Source organism: Xiphophorus couchianus, chromosome 22 (genome assembly GCF_001444195.1).
Source record: "Xiphophorus couchianus chromosome 22, X_couchianus-1.0, whole genome shotgun sequence".
Taxonomy (NCBI): Eukaryota; Metazoa; Chordata; class Actinopteri; order Cyprinodontiformes; family Poeciliidae; genus Xiphophorus; species Xiphophorus couchianus.
In genome coordinates this window covers 16,058,299-16,071,325 of record NC_040249.1, presented here as the reverse complement: position 1 = coordinate 16,071,325, position 13,027 = coordinate 16,058,299, and the positions used below count along the sequence as shown (strand labels likewise).

Sequence of the window (13,027 nt, the reverse complement as noted above, 5' to 3'; positions counted from 1 at the left end):
AAACCTCAAATTCTCCTTACTGGTTTTGATAAAGGTCACAGTCTGACAACTCAGCACCGAATATAAACAGAGGCAAGCATTAAAATATAGTTTCCATTGGGAAAACAGGAAGTAGGTTGGTTTTATCTTTTCAAGAGCAGCTTTAAATGTAAGTAATAAAGAACCATGACAAACAGAACTGAAACGAAGCTAGAAACTAATAAACAGAACCGGAGCAAAGCCACTGAAAGTATTAGACGACTGCTCCAATCTGTCCAGTATTGGACTTTTATCACGATCCTCTGCTGCCCTCTTGTGTTTGTGAAGAAAATTAAACTCCTGCCACAAGGTACAGCTGTCATTTGTTCACACATTTCCACGCAGATTATATAGGTAAAAATGCGCCAATATTCAAGTTTGTTTACTCCGTGTTTTTATTGTGTAATTTGCTGATAACACTGACAAAAGTGTCTGCTTCATCTATTCAAATAACATGGAAAGTGCCAAATGTCTAATACTAAAACTTATGTGAAGAACATCAAAGTATATCATAAAAACAAAAACAGCACTGTAGTAACATCCCTAGGATATTTCCACATTTTGACATATCTTAAAATAGATTTAATGTATTTTATTCTAATTTCCCATGTTGCACCAGCACCAAGAAGTGTGTACTTGTGAAGTGGAAGACAAAGGATAGGTTTAGTTTCGTCCTGTTACAGATATTTTGTATCCTGCATATACTGTGTGACTGTAAGATGCTGATGACTGAAGCTATTCGTCGTTTATTTGGAGATCCCTTTCTATTTCTTTCCACAGCATCCTGGGGAGAAACACAAGGAAGATGTAGAAACCAGTAACATGACACACGTATGTAATATACCACATACCGTCTGATGACCTCTTTTGGCTTCTCTCTGTCCAACACCAAAGTGATTTTGTTCTGTAGATCCTTAAAATAAAGGGACATGTCACAGAGTGTAGCATCCTGCTGTACCTAATAATACTTAAATTTATAGTCAGAGAAAAGTCAAATACTAAAAGCTGTCCTGCCTTGCTAAGGGTCCTCAGACGGTCATTTGAAACTATCAGATTTATTGTTTCTGCCTGGAAATACACAAAATGCTCAGTTGTGCTAATCAAGAGGTTTTAGAGAAGGACAGGGTGGCTCTTTTATCTTTTAGGACCTGTAGAGCTTTGACTCTTCGTTTAGTGGCTGAAATTGCAACAGCAGATGCCATCCTTTCATGGATCTCCTCCTCTAAATGCTGGATCTCCTCCAACACATTCAGAATCTGAAGTTTCCTGAGCTGGACGACGTCGCTGTTGTCGACGGGCATCCCGCTGTCCTCTTTTCTGGACAGGGATGTCTCTGCCCACACACAGAAGGGGCAACGTGCGTCAATGCAAAACAGGGAATAATGACGGGTCTGTGCTTGAACACATGTGCCACTACAGGTGGTATGAATGCATTGCTTTCTCAGAGATACTCTCTCTGTATACAGTATGTGTCAATACAATAAAATGAAGGGAACATTTTTGGCATGTGAGAACCTGGTAAAATGCATGTTGAAAGTAACAGTGTGCACTTCCTGCATACTCTGCAGGAGGCTCTATAATGCAGCAGATGTTTACATGTGGTTTACCAACGATGCATGCATGCAAATGTTGCTCTCAGACTCACTCCTCGTGCTACTGCATTCATCCAGAAAGTTATTTAGCTCATCTTGAGCTCTGAAAAAAAAAAAGAGAGAGAATAGGAAGCGTTAAACTAGAAATGACTTACAGGTCTTTTGTTATTAAATAAGTCACTGCAGTACCGTTTATTCTCCCCCAGAGCGCTTTTGGCCTCTTCTTCTAGACTGCAAACCCCTTTTTCTGCACCCTCCAATTCGTTATCACTGACTATAATATCATCGATATCGTTGACAAATGGCTCCAGCGGCTGTAATGCAACAGACACATCAACAAATAACGCAACTTAAAAGACAACTGAAAGAAATACAGACCCTTCCATTCATACACATTCAACTTGTTCTGGTGTGTCACATAAACCTCCAGTCGGATATTCTAAAGTTTGTGGTAAAATGTAAAAATGTTTGAACGTTAGGAATACTTTTGCAGGGTATTGTACTTTCATTGAGCAGTATTTCCTTAATCTTAACTTCTTTTCCCTCCATACTTCAGAAATACAAATATATTTTTCATTATCTTTGAAACTGCCTGACCAAGAAAATTGAGTTTTGATTTATTTATATTGTTGTAAAAAAAACATGTATAGCATATTATTTTGGACATTTTCAAGTATGACATTATCTGCATTTATATTTACCACGTTATCTTGTGAGGAATGGGTGTCCATCAAGTGACTGATGTATAAATCATATTCAGTCTGGAAGAAAAAAAACAACATTTTACTTAATATTCAGACTTAATTTGTCCAAATATCATGCTTTTGTCAGCCGTAAGCAGAAAATCATTATAATTACAAGAAATTGCCAGACGTTTACATACACTTTACAAGAAGAAGCAAACACTTTTTTCTCACTGTCTGAAGACCAAACTTTTCTTCTTTTAGCTTAGTTAGATTTACCAAAATTTGTTAAATGCCAGAAAATTTGGGAAGAATATTTATGTTTAGAATTTTTTTTAAAAGATTTATTTATTTATTTATTTATTTTACATTTTTCTCTAATTCAAATGTTTGCATATATTTGATCAGTAACTGGGATAACTGCCTTTTAACACTAGGAGTACCAGGGTTTTCGACTATCTTACAAGTTTTCTGGCAGAGCATGGCAGAATATACCAAATCAATAAAAGTTAAAGCTAAAGTTTATAGCAGAAAACCAACCAATTCTGATAAGAAGAGTCATCTAATATCTGGAAGGATAGTTATTTAATTTTGTATCTAGCTGACCAAATATTAGTGCCTGTGTTTTTATCTGAGCATATATTTGTATTTTGACTCTGGCTGGATCGGAGGAGAACGTTTTCATCCAGTTCTTGCCTTCTTGTCATCCATTTGTCAGCCTTGACAGTAAATGAAACAATTGCTTCCATTTGAACAGAAACATTAAAATGCAGAGTTGTGCAACGCTGTCATGTGGAAAAAGAAACTTCCATGAAATGATACGTTTCCATGCGAAACAGCAGTGGCTGAGCGGCTGCCCTCAGAAGTCCTGCTCCCTGACGCATGGAGACCAGGTTCCGGTGGTTGCTCTACTTGCGCTCACTACATCGGGGACTCACTCTCTTGGCTCGGATACATCTGACGGCACATGCTAAAAATGTGCAAGTGGGTACAGAGGAAATGGAAAAACCTTGATTTCCCTCAGGATGCGTCCAAATACTGGCGAGCCTTCACATACATCATCAAAGACGTCACTGAACACCGCAAGGCGGTCTCTGCTGGGCCAACTCAGTCCTGACAACTTCTTCAACCCCTGAGTGAGACAGCAACACACACACACACACACACCCACACAAAGCATTAGCAAATAAAAGTGTGTGTCTGTGCCTGGTTTCCTAATGTCATACTTTTAGTGGCTGTTTTCACCTTTCGGAGTTTCCTCTTGTACATTTTAGCATTAACTCCCACCCCGTCGTCCTGCTGGGCCATAACTCCCACCGCTTCTAACTGCGCTTCAGTGTCCAGAGCTTCATGGTCAGAATCGTTCAAAGAAAGTTGCGCATTTGCTTGAACAGATGAAGAGTCGGAATCACTCTCAGAATCATCTTTTGGCGTTTCTGACAAAGAGTCTGAAGAATAAGCTGCTTCAGTGGGAGCCGTGTCCTCTCTTGTGCCTGCATGTGATGAATAATCTGTGGCCTGATCTTGTTGTGACCTCAAGACCTCAGAGTCTACAAAAGCAGCGCTGGAGGCGTTCTCTTTTTTCCTCACAAAGTCCAGAGACTGTGCCTCTCTTTCCTTTAGACTCTCTTCTTGGCCCAGGGAGTCAGTGAGGATATCTGCTTCCTGAGGAGCCTCAGCAGCAGGCTGCGCTCCTTGGACATCACTCCCCAAATACTGATCTTTCTCTTCAGAGCTGTTGGACATGGCTGCGAGGGTAAACACATTGTAAAGACACAGAAGCAAAAACATCTGATGCACAGATTTTACCTGAGGAATATTACATTTTCAGTTGCAGAGAGATTCAGCTGAAACCAACACCAGTACAAGAGTATGAATACTTAGGCATCATAATGGATTCCCAACTTTCATTTACAAAACTACATCAAGTTAAATAAGAAGCAACCTAATTGTTTTTACCAGGTAAGAATAAATATCTAAAAAATTTGCAGATTTCTTCTGTTTATTTTTATTTACCTTTTTTGGTAACTTGCAAATATTTCATATTATCAAACAAATTTCAATACAAAGATATAATGTGCAGTTTTCAAATGATTCTGTAATTTATTCAGGGACAAAAATAATCCAAACCATAATGACAAGGAATTATTTTTCTTCATCACTGAGGAATTTTGTTCACCTCTTCTTTGCAGAATTGTTGTAATTCAGACACATTGGTGAGCTTAAAAAAGTAAAAAAAAATAAAATTATAGCCTATCATATCACAAGGCAACATTTAAAAATCTTAATATGGTGTGAATCTATACTTTGGATCATATTTTACCTTAAAAATCAAACATGGAAGCTCTTTCTCCCTTATCTCTTTATAATATTTAGACCATAAACATTGAGCTTAACTGAAGCAAGTGTTGTCTGCTTTATTTTAGATGTTATCATGTGATGAGTTGACCATAGATTCTTGGAACAATTTTTTTCAGGGGAAGTTCACAATTGTTCCAAGTTTCCTCCATATGTGGATAATGTCTCTCGCTGTGGTTGACTGGAGTCCAAAAGCCTTGTCAGAAATTGTTTTGACATCCTTTCCAGCCTAACAGATGCGAACGACGTTGTTTTTCATCTATATATGAATTTCAGGACATAATGCAGTCAAGTGACTTGCTTTGCTAGCAAGTGACTTGCTTTGCAGTCACTGTCCTTCCCTATGTAATGCTATGGTAGGTCCTATTTAATGTTTTTAAGTAAATAAAAGAACGTTTTTAGTTGTACCTTCGTCCAGGAATCACGACTAAAACAAACAAAAAAAAACTTCCAACTTCAACGCCAGCAGTCTGTGATTTACAACGGTTCCCTTGGCGACCAAAGTACGTCATACCCGCGTTGCGTTCACTGTCCGGATAATCGTCGTACTGCTCCCCAGCTTTAAGAGAGGTCATTTGATACGTTTACGTGTGCTGATTATAGTGGTGTGAGCAATTTGGACTGATCTAATAACGACATTAAAAGGGACAAATAACATCCAGTACATTTATTCATGTAATATTTTGTAGTTGTAATTTATTTAAACATAAGAAGATATATTTTTTCAAAAAAAATAAAGAAATAAATAAAGATTTAATTAGTTTTATCCCTCTCCTGAGGATAAAACTATACCTGAAAACTGAAAGATATACTTCATCTACTGAAGTTTGGGATGAAATTACATTGTCCCAGTTAAATAACATCCAAACACTCAGTCATCATTCCCAAATGAGGTGGTGTTAATATACTGCATTGTGGTTAATTGGATGATTTAAGAAATGTGCAGGCCAACATTATACACTAATTTAAATCCCAGGTGTAACCAGTTTATAAATTGCTGTCTGAGTGTTATTAATTTAGTCAGCAGTAGCGGAGCTGTCTAGACCACCAGAATACCAGATGTGTTCTCTACAATCACCTAAACATAGAAGCTGTGAACTTCAACAAACGTCCTCTATTGGTCCTTATTTTTGCTGTTAAATTACATTTCCTTCAAACTGTTAAAATTTAATATTTACCAGACAAATTGTGTAAACCTATCTTACAGGAAAAATTTGATTACTATAAAATCTCCCAAATGCATTAAAATACCTTCTTGATTTGGTTATTTACAATAAGTGGATTTTTGTGTGTAAGTCTTACGGGTCACTTAAAGTGGGGAGAAGGGGATGGAGGAAGAGGAGGAGAAAGGAAAAAAGGCCTCAGTGCCTGGAGTGAGCAGAACAGGAAAGCAGATGGCAAAGGCTGAACATGGAGAGACAGAGATTTTGGCTCCAGTGAAATGCATCATACAGTGAGTTAGTGTTTTCTGTGAATTTTTCTATCATCTAATATAATTTAGTGTATATAAACCATTAAAAAGTAAAGTTAAGATCAAAGGCATTTTGCGTTGGAATTGGAAAAATCCAGGTTAAAACAATCATTTACTTCAAAAATAACAAATCTTTCTGTAATACACGTCATTTTGAATTGTATTTTTTGGATTTATTAATAGCTGATTTGACCTCGCAGAGTACTGATACTAACCTACGAGGTCTAATTTCAAACAAAATGTAAAACAGACAAAAAATGCATTCGATAAATTAAAATGCTGACCTAAGAAACTTGCTGAGCCTGCAGTTGATCAGGTTTAGCTTAAATTACTCTTTAGGACTTGATATTGTCTGTTATTCAAGAAAGCATTAAAACAAGCCAGGAAATTAGCTCATTTGGTCTAAAGCAAAAAACAGGAATGACATAAGATACAATCATAAAGAGGTGCATAAAACATTACCTCCAGGACTAGAACAATGATTCAGATGCTGCTTAAAACCCTCCTTCCAACCCTAACTACAACACTAATTCACTCCTTCATCCAACCATTCTTCCAACCCTCAATCGACCTCCTTACAATCCTCCTTACAACATTAATTCACTCCTTATAACTCTCATTACAATCCTAAATATAATGCTAATTATAACCCTTTTAGTAACCCTAACTCCAACCCTAATTCCAATCCTCCTTCCAATCTTCTTCCAACCCTCGTTCTAAACCTAACTCCAACAATAATCCTTCCAACCCTCATCATAACCTTATTGAAACTCTCCATCCACCCTAATTTCACCCCCTTATTCACTCCTCCTTCCAAACCCTTCTTATAACAATCCAGACTGAAGAGGGTCTGGATTACAACCTTAATTCAGACCCTCTTTGTTATCCTCCTTTCAACCATAATTCAGACTCTCCTTGTCCTTATAACGTGCTTTGCAAACCTAATTCCAATAATAATTCAGACTCTCCTTCCAACCCTCCTTCATACCCTAACTCCAACTTTAATTCCAACCCTAACTCACTCTTTCCAAATCTTTCTAATTCAGACCTTCTTTCCATCAAAAAGCATTCCCACAGCATAATGCAACTGCCACTATGTCTCAGATAGGGGTTGATATTTTCACTGCTATGTTCAGTGATGACCAGAGTATCTTCTTTTACATATCTGCAAAACTCCCAACATGTCTTCACACAAGATTTTTTGTGGCTTTCCTTTCACCACTGTCTTAAGGACCAGATTTATAGAATACAAAATTAAGACAGTCATGTTTTTATAAGTATGCAGTTGTGCCTCATGCTTTTCTATTTTCAGATGCTGCTTTCATTGATTAGAGAAGCCTTAAATTGTACTGAAAAAGATTACATAAAACAGAGCATTGGACCTCTTGAAAATAATGTAAATTCATCCAGTCACAGCAAACAGAATACAATGAAGCACCAAGATTAAATAGTCCTACACATTCTCTTAATTTACTGCTCAGTTATTAAATAAACTATGCAGTGAGAAGAACATAAAGTAAAATAAAGATTTGCAACAAAGACATTTCTTTTCAAAGATGTATTTAATAAAAGTCATTTGGGCTACGGCTCTTACATTTACAGTTGAGACATTCCTCAGTTATTCTGGGTAACAGTAACATGTCTAGACTGTTTAATTTATCTTAATGTTTACTTTGTACAAAACAAAAAGGCAAACATTATTCTTCTTTGTATAAAAAATATAAGTTAATTTAAATTTAAATCTAATTAAGAAAAATAACAATAGACATATAATAATAATAATAATAATAATAATAATAATAATAATAATAATAATAAGGATGATGATAAAGATCATAAGCTAAACATAGTGCAGACAATGGGATATAACTGGTGCTGAACAGGAGGAGGGACAGTGCAGTGACTTTATAATGTTGTCTGGTGGAGTTGGAGTGATTAAAGGAGGAAAGCGTTCACACACACACACACACACACACACGCAAACCTAGTAAGAAAGTGCACGACTGCCGTTCCATTTAGCACCATCAGAGCTTACATCTCTTCCTAGATTGTACACACTACTCACCTATTTCGGCAAATGAAAAGTCAGTATATACTGTATAAATATATATATGTCACTTCAGGTAAGGTGCATGCTAATTGTTGCTCTTGGTTGAAGCTTACTGGAAGCAACTCTGAAAAGTAAGACAGTAAGATGGATCATGTGGAGGAAACTGATGGTGCATATGAACCCACGCAGCGACACCCAGAATCTGCAACCAATGAGGACATTCATCAAAATGACACATTCACCACACTCAGGGGGGCTGCAGAACCAGTTGGACAATAACAAAACAAACAAACCAAAAACAACAACATGAAAGAGTTGAGCAGACACTTGAGTCTGAAAAATGAATGAGGACAAAACAGTTTGTCTCTTGGAAGATCTTGGAAACTTATTTAAGAGTCCAAACGTATCTTCTAGTTTGATTTAGGAAAATTAGTTATTTCTTTCTACAGCCTGTGTGTCACACAGTGGCAAAAATTCAAACAACACTCATGAGTTACAATCCCAGAGACATGAATTAACTTTGTTGAAATTATATGAAGCCTTTAATGGTGTTTGTGATTGTTTGGAGTTATTCCTGCATGTCAGTTTCAAAGAATAGAATGATTGTTTATGTGTTTTTGGAGGTGAAATACAGTTGTGTTCAAAATAACAGCAGTACATAATCCCTTAATGAGATCTCTCCTCGTTTCTGGTAGAAATTATATTTCTACATGGCAAATAATGTAGTACTGGGTGTAGGAGAGCAACAACATCAACAGACATGCATTGTGTTTGATAACATGTTCAAAATTAAAGTGAGTGTAAAGAACTGTGATCATTCAAAAACGTCCAAAAATTAAGAACGACATAGTTTGGTTAAAACATTTTTTCAAATGTTTTAAAATTGAAACCAAAACAAGAAATATAGTTGAAAATGAGGAAACTACCAGTCCAATGGATCAAAGAAAAGCCAAAAAAGCAATGATTCATGAGCAAGCTGACTGATCAGCTCCAGTGTGATCGAAAAGGTCGTCCGTTACCTGTGAGAACAATTACAAGGTGGCTACTGAGGCCAGTATTTCAGCAAAGTGGCATATGCTAACCTGAGTGAAGAAGGCCGCCCTACCTTTGTCTAATTAAACAAAATTGGTGTCAGACGTTTGTGCAGCAAAATGTTTTATATGTGCTGCTATAATTTTAAAGATATTAATAAATGTTTCAGGTCAACCAGTCCCCCGCAATCCCTACATTTACAAAATAACACGAATTTGGTGTCCATCTTTGCTTCTAAAGTTTTAGCTATAGAAACCAGCAGGAACATAACACCACACGCAATTAATTTATATCATTTTTGTTTGATTTTGTTAATGTGGAGGGTGTGAGGGGCAGGTTGATTGCTGGAAAAGTTTTCTTTCAGATCTTAAAAATGACAACAACGCAAACAAAACTTTTTGCTGCACAAACGTTTGACACCATATTTTACTTCATCTGAGGAAGGTGAAGGGGCAACTTCGCTCAGGTAATATGCCGGAGAGGTTACAATTTCCCAAAGAACACACTGACTGACCCAAAGAAAAACGGTGCAGCATTTTATCTACTAATGAAATGAAGATTGTTCTTTCAGGTTGTGGAGAGAGTGGACATTTTTTCTGAAGATGAATTCAAGAGATTCAGTACACTGTAAAGCATGGTGACTCAGGCATTATGACATAATAAAGTTATATCAGTGTATCAGCTTTAAAACATCAACCCAGTAAAATTTCAACCAGCAAGACTTTTATGTCCAAAAAGCTTTACTTATCTTTGGACGGGTCAATCAGTGAACAGAAAGATAAATTGTTAATGATTATGTTGAATTTCTGCACTGTTTCAGAATTGAAGTCTGCCTGTAGTTCTAGCAATGGCAGTGGAGGAACAAAGTTGTCCAGTTTGTTTGCTCAAGCTCCCAAATATTGAATTAACATTAACAGCCGCTTTGTTCGGATCGGCTCTTCTCTCTTGCAGGTAAGAAGTTAATTTACAGGTAATTTCTGGTAAGCTTCATAGCATAGAACTGGCAAACATTAGCAATTGGGTAAAATTTAAAAACAGATTCCACGCCTCCAGCCAGCTTTTACCAGGCTACCAATCTGCATATTAAAAACATTTCAATCCATTGCAAAGACTATATTCAAACTAATAATCTCTATTTAATTTAGAATCTCTTTGACACAAATAACAGAATTTTATATATTTTACAATTAGTTTGCAATTTAAATAAAGCCAGGAGGTAAAACGTTAACAAGACAACAACTACAAAAACAGCTCTAACTGGGCAGCATTTGGATTTCTAACCAACAGTCCAAAACCTGGGAACTTCATCTGATGGAAAACTCATTGAGTGACATCAAATGTGCAAAACTGAGGAATGTGGCCTAATTGGAGTACCTGATCACAGGTGGTAGAAGTGGCTCGGCTCCATGTAACATATGTAGATGTAAAGAAGTTCTCAGAAACAATGGAAGCGCAGCTAAACATCAGAAAAATCTAAACCTTTAAGAATGTTCAATCTAGAAAAGAATAATAGAGAAAATAATTTGTTTTGAAGGTTCTTCTTTCTGTCTGTTTCTGTAGAATGACTCTAAATTTGGTACATTTTCTGCATATCTTGATACTAAATTAAATACACAATGTTCCCAATGAATTTGCTTGTATGGAGGGGAAAAAAGCTATAAGAAATTTAGAGAGTCAGTCACTTTTTTTAACACACTGCTTTTAGTTTGAACACAAGTGTAATTTATGATGCGGTAAAGGAGAAGGGAGTACAATTATGGATTATGCAGTCTTGGCTTAAAATAAACGAGCAGGGTTTGGATCCTGGTGATCAGAGCGATGTTGGTGCAGCTGGTTCCTAAATGCTGAGGGGTGAGAAGCTGCAGGGACCACCTCAGACTTTAAACAATGTAACTCTCTCATGACTGTTCACCAACATCAACATCACAGTTCATCCATGTTTCTAGGGGATTTCTGCAATCTCCGCATAGAACAGGTTGTGTTTATTCAAGTACTGCAAAGGATATTTGCTAAAAAAGAAAAAAAATAAAGTAATTGCAAACACATTCTGATGTCCGCCTTCTGAATAAGGTGTCGCTACACCAGACATCTGCTCTAGACATTCCTCCTGTCTCTGGGAATAACTTGCTGAAGTAGTGCGCGTGCAATAAACTCAACACAGAAGGCAAAAAGTACCATCTCAAAGGAGCCTGAACTGAAAAGCAAAATTCACATATCCTAGCCTGTTGAAGGTCTAGAGTAAGGCCTCTTCAAATACAAGACCATAACAGGAACAGTTCAAATTAAGGAAAATGACAAGAAAAAGCCAAAAAAAAATAATTACAATAACAAAAACCAAAAATAAAATACAGGAAAGAACTCAAAGGCCGTTCTATCAAATAGGATTTCCCAAGCTGAGAAGACGCAGGGTGATGGACTGAGATCCCTCCCCGACTGTTGTCTGTCAGTCTCTGGGATCGGTGGAACCGTCAGTGTGGACACCTCCGTCACCCAATGAGGTAACTGTGTGTTTTTCAAAAGTCAAGCCGCTTTCAGCGCGTCAAACTCCTGCAGACGCAGGCTGTGGTTCCTCCCTTCTTCCTCCACCCCGTCCCTACTCTCCCTCGTGAGATGTCCAGGACCGTGGCAGGATGTTCGTATGTTTCTTTGTTGGGTCAGAGACCCCTTTGGTAGTCAGTTGTCCACCTTGACGGGGCCTGATTCACTGGGCCGGGTGGGCAGAACATCCTCCACCTCCCCACGAACTATCTGCTCCCAATGATTCAGGTTCTCCCTGAAAACAAAAAGGGACCAGAGCAAAGAAAACCCATTTTAGTCTGCTTTAGAAAACTATTAATACCTCTCTATCCATTTTACACTGTATTTCAATGTATTTTATCTGGATTTTTATGACAGAAACTAGCATACAATTGCAAGAGGATGGAATTATACATATATATATATACAGTCATAGATAAACAGAGTGTCTTCAGTCAGATGCTTCTTCACATTTGCTGTAATACAGGCTGCTACATAAGATCCTTCTTATCCACAGCCATCGCCATCTACAACAACTCTGTGAAGAAGCTTGAATTAACATGAGCTACAGCAACATTTTATTTCCCCTTGGGATCAATAAAGTATTTTTGGATTTGAATTTAAATAACATCTGGAAAGTGTGGGATGCATTCCTAATTACCCCCTTTTACTCTGACACTCCTAAACATATATTTCAGACGGACAACAACCACAAACCTACAGCCAGAAAATGGTTTAGCTCAAAGCATATTCATGCTACAATGGCCCAGTCCAAGTCCAGACCGAAATCCAACTGAAATTCTGTTATGAATGTTAAAAATGTATGCTCTCCCTCATCCAATCTGACTGAGCTTCGGTTATTTAGCTAAAAAGGATTTCAGTCTGTAGATGTGAAAAGCTGTGGAAGACATAAACCAATAGACTGGCAGCTGTTATTACAGTCAAAGCTGGTTCTACAAAGTAAATACTTAATATTAATATTTTAATAAAAAAAAGAAAATTATTAAAAAATGTCTTCTTTTCCATCCACTTCACCAAATTATGTTTAAGGTTGGTGTATCACATAAAAATTTAATAGAATACATTAAACTTAGTGGTTGTAAATTGAAAAGTTGTAAAAAAGTTTTAAGTACATGAATATCAAATTAATACCTATTAACAAAGCATGATCATGCACTACCATAATGCAAAAATAATCTTAAACCTTTCCTGAACTTCTTCAAATAGCATTAGCACAGTTAGCACCACTGTAAATCATTAATCATGCCAACTAGCGGATCCGTAATGAAGACTACCCCTCCATTAA

General features: G+C 37.0%; 2 protein-coding genes across 10 annotated transcripts in view; both read right to left on the bottom strand.

The window, feature by feature from the left end:
- Positions 1 to 389: 389 nt before the first annotated feature.
- On the bottom strand, positions 390 to 5,205 carry LOC114137487 (uncharacterized protein C6orf118). 3 transcript variants are annotated; one of them, XM_028006112.1, is made up of 10 exons: positions 5,060 to 5,204; positions 3,539 to 4,041; positions 3,303 to 3,425; positions 2,312 to 2,371; positions 1,800 to 1,924; positions 1,664 to 1,713; positions 1,167 to 1,351; positions 1,033 to 1,086; positions 870 to 931; positions 612 to 802 (listed from the first exon to the last, which is right to left on the bottom strand). In XM_028006112.1, the coding sequence occupies exons 2-10, from the start codon at positions 4,037 to 4,039 to the stop codon at positions 754 to 756; spliced, it is 1,209 nt and encodes a 402-aa protein (XP_027861913.1). In that variant the 5' UTR covers positions 4,040 to 4,041; positions 5,060 to 5,204; the 3' UTR covers positions 612 to 753. The 3 variants fall into 3 exon arrangements, with proteins under 3 accessions (XP_027861912.1, XP_027861913.1, XP_027861914.1); XM_028006113.1 differs by lacking the exon at positions 1,033 to 1,086 and having other exon boundaries at positions 5,060 to 5,205; XM_028006111.1 differs by lacking the exons at positions 870 to 931; positions 1,033 to 1,086 and having other exon boundaries at positions 390 to 802; positions 5,060 to 5,205.
- Positions 5,206 to 7,665: 2,460 nt separating this feature from the next.
- pde10a (phosphodiesterase 10A) overlaps positions 7,666 to 13,027 on the bottom strand; it is an 87,912-nt gene continuing 82,550 nt past the window's right edge. For all 7 annotated transcript variants that reach the window (XM_028006088.1, XM_028006087.1, XM_028006089.1 and 4 more), the window contains one exon: positions 7,666 to 11,977. In XM_028006088.1, coding sequence (XP_027861889.1) covers positions 11,878 to 11,977 — 100 coding nt within the window. In that variant the 3' untranslated portion in view covers positions 7,666 to 11,877. The remainder of the gene's footprint in view (positions 11,978 to 13,027) is intronic.

Excerpts from the sequence above, each read along its gene's own strand:
- LOC114137487 (XM_028006111.1), bottom strand. The coding sequence starts at position 4,039 with ATGTCCAACAGCTCTGAAGAGAAAGATCAGTATTTGGGGAGTGATGTC. Across the intron at positions 2,372-3,302 it reads GCATCCTGAGGGAAATCAAG|ACTGAATATGATTTATACAT; the intron begins GTTTTTCCATTT and ends TTTTTCTTCCAG. Across the intron at positions 1,925-2,311 it reads ATTCCTCACAAGATAACGTG|CCGCTGGAGCCATTTGTCAA; the intron begins GTAAATATAAAT and ends GTTGCATTACAG.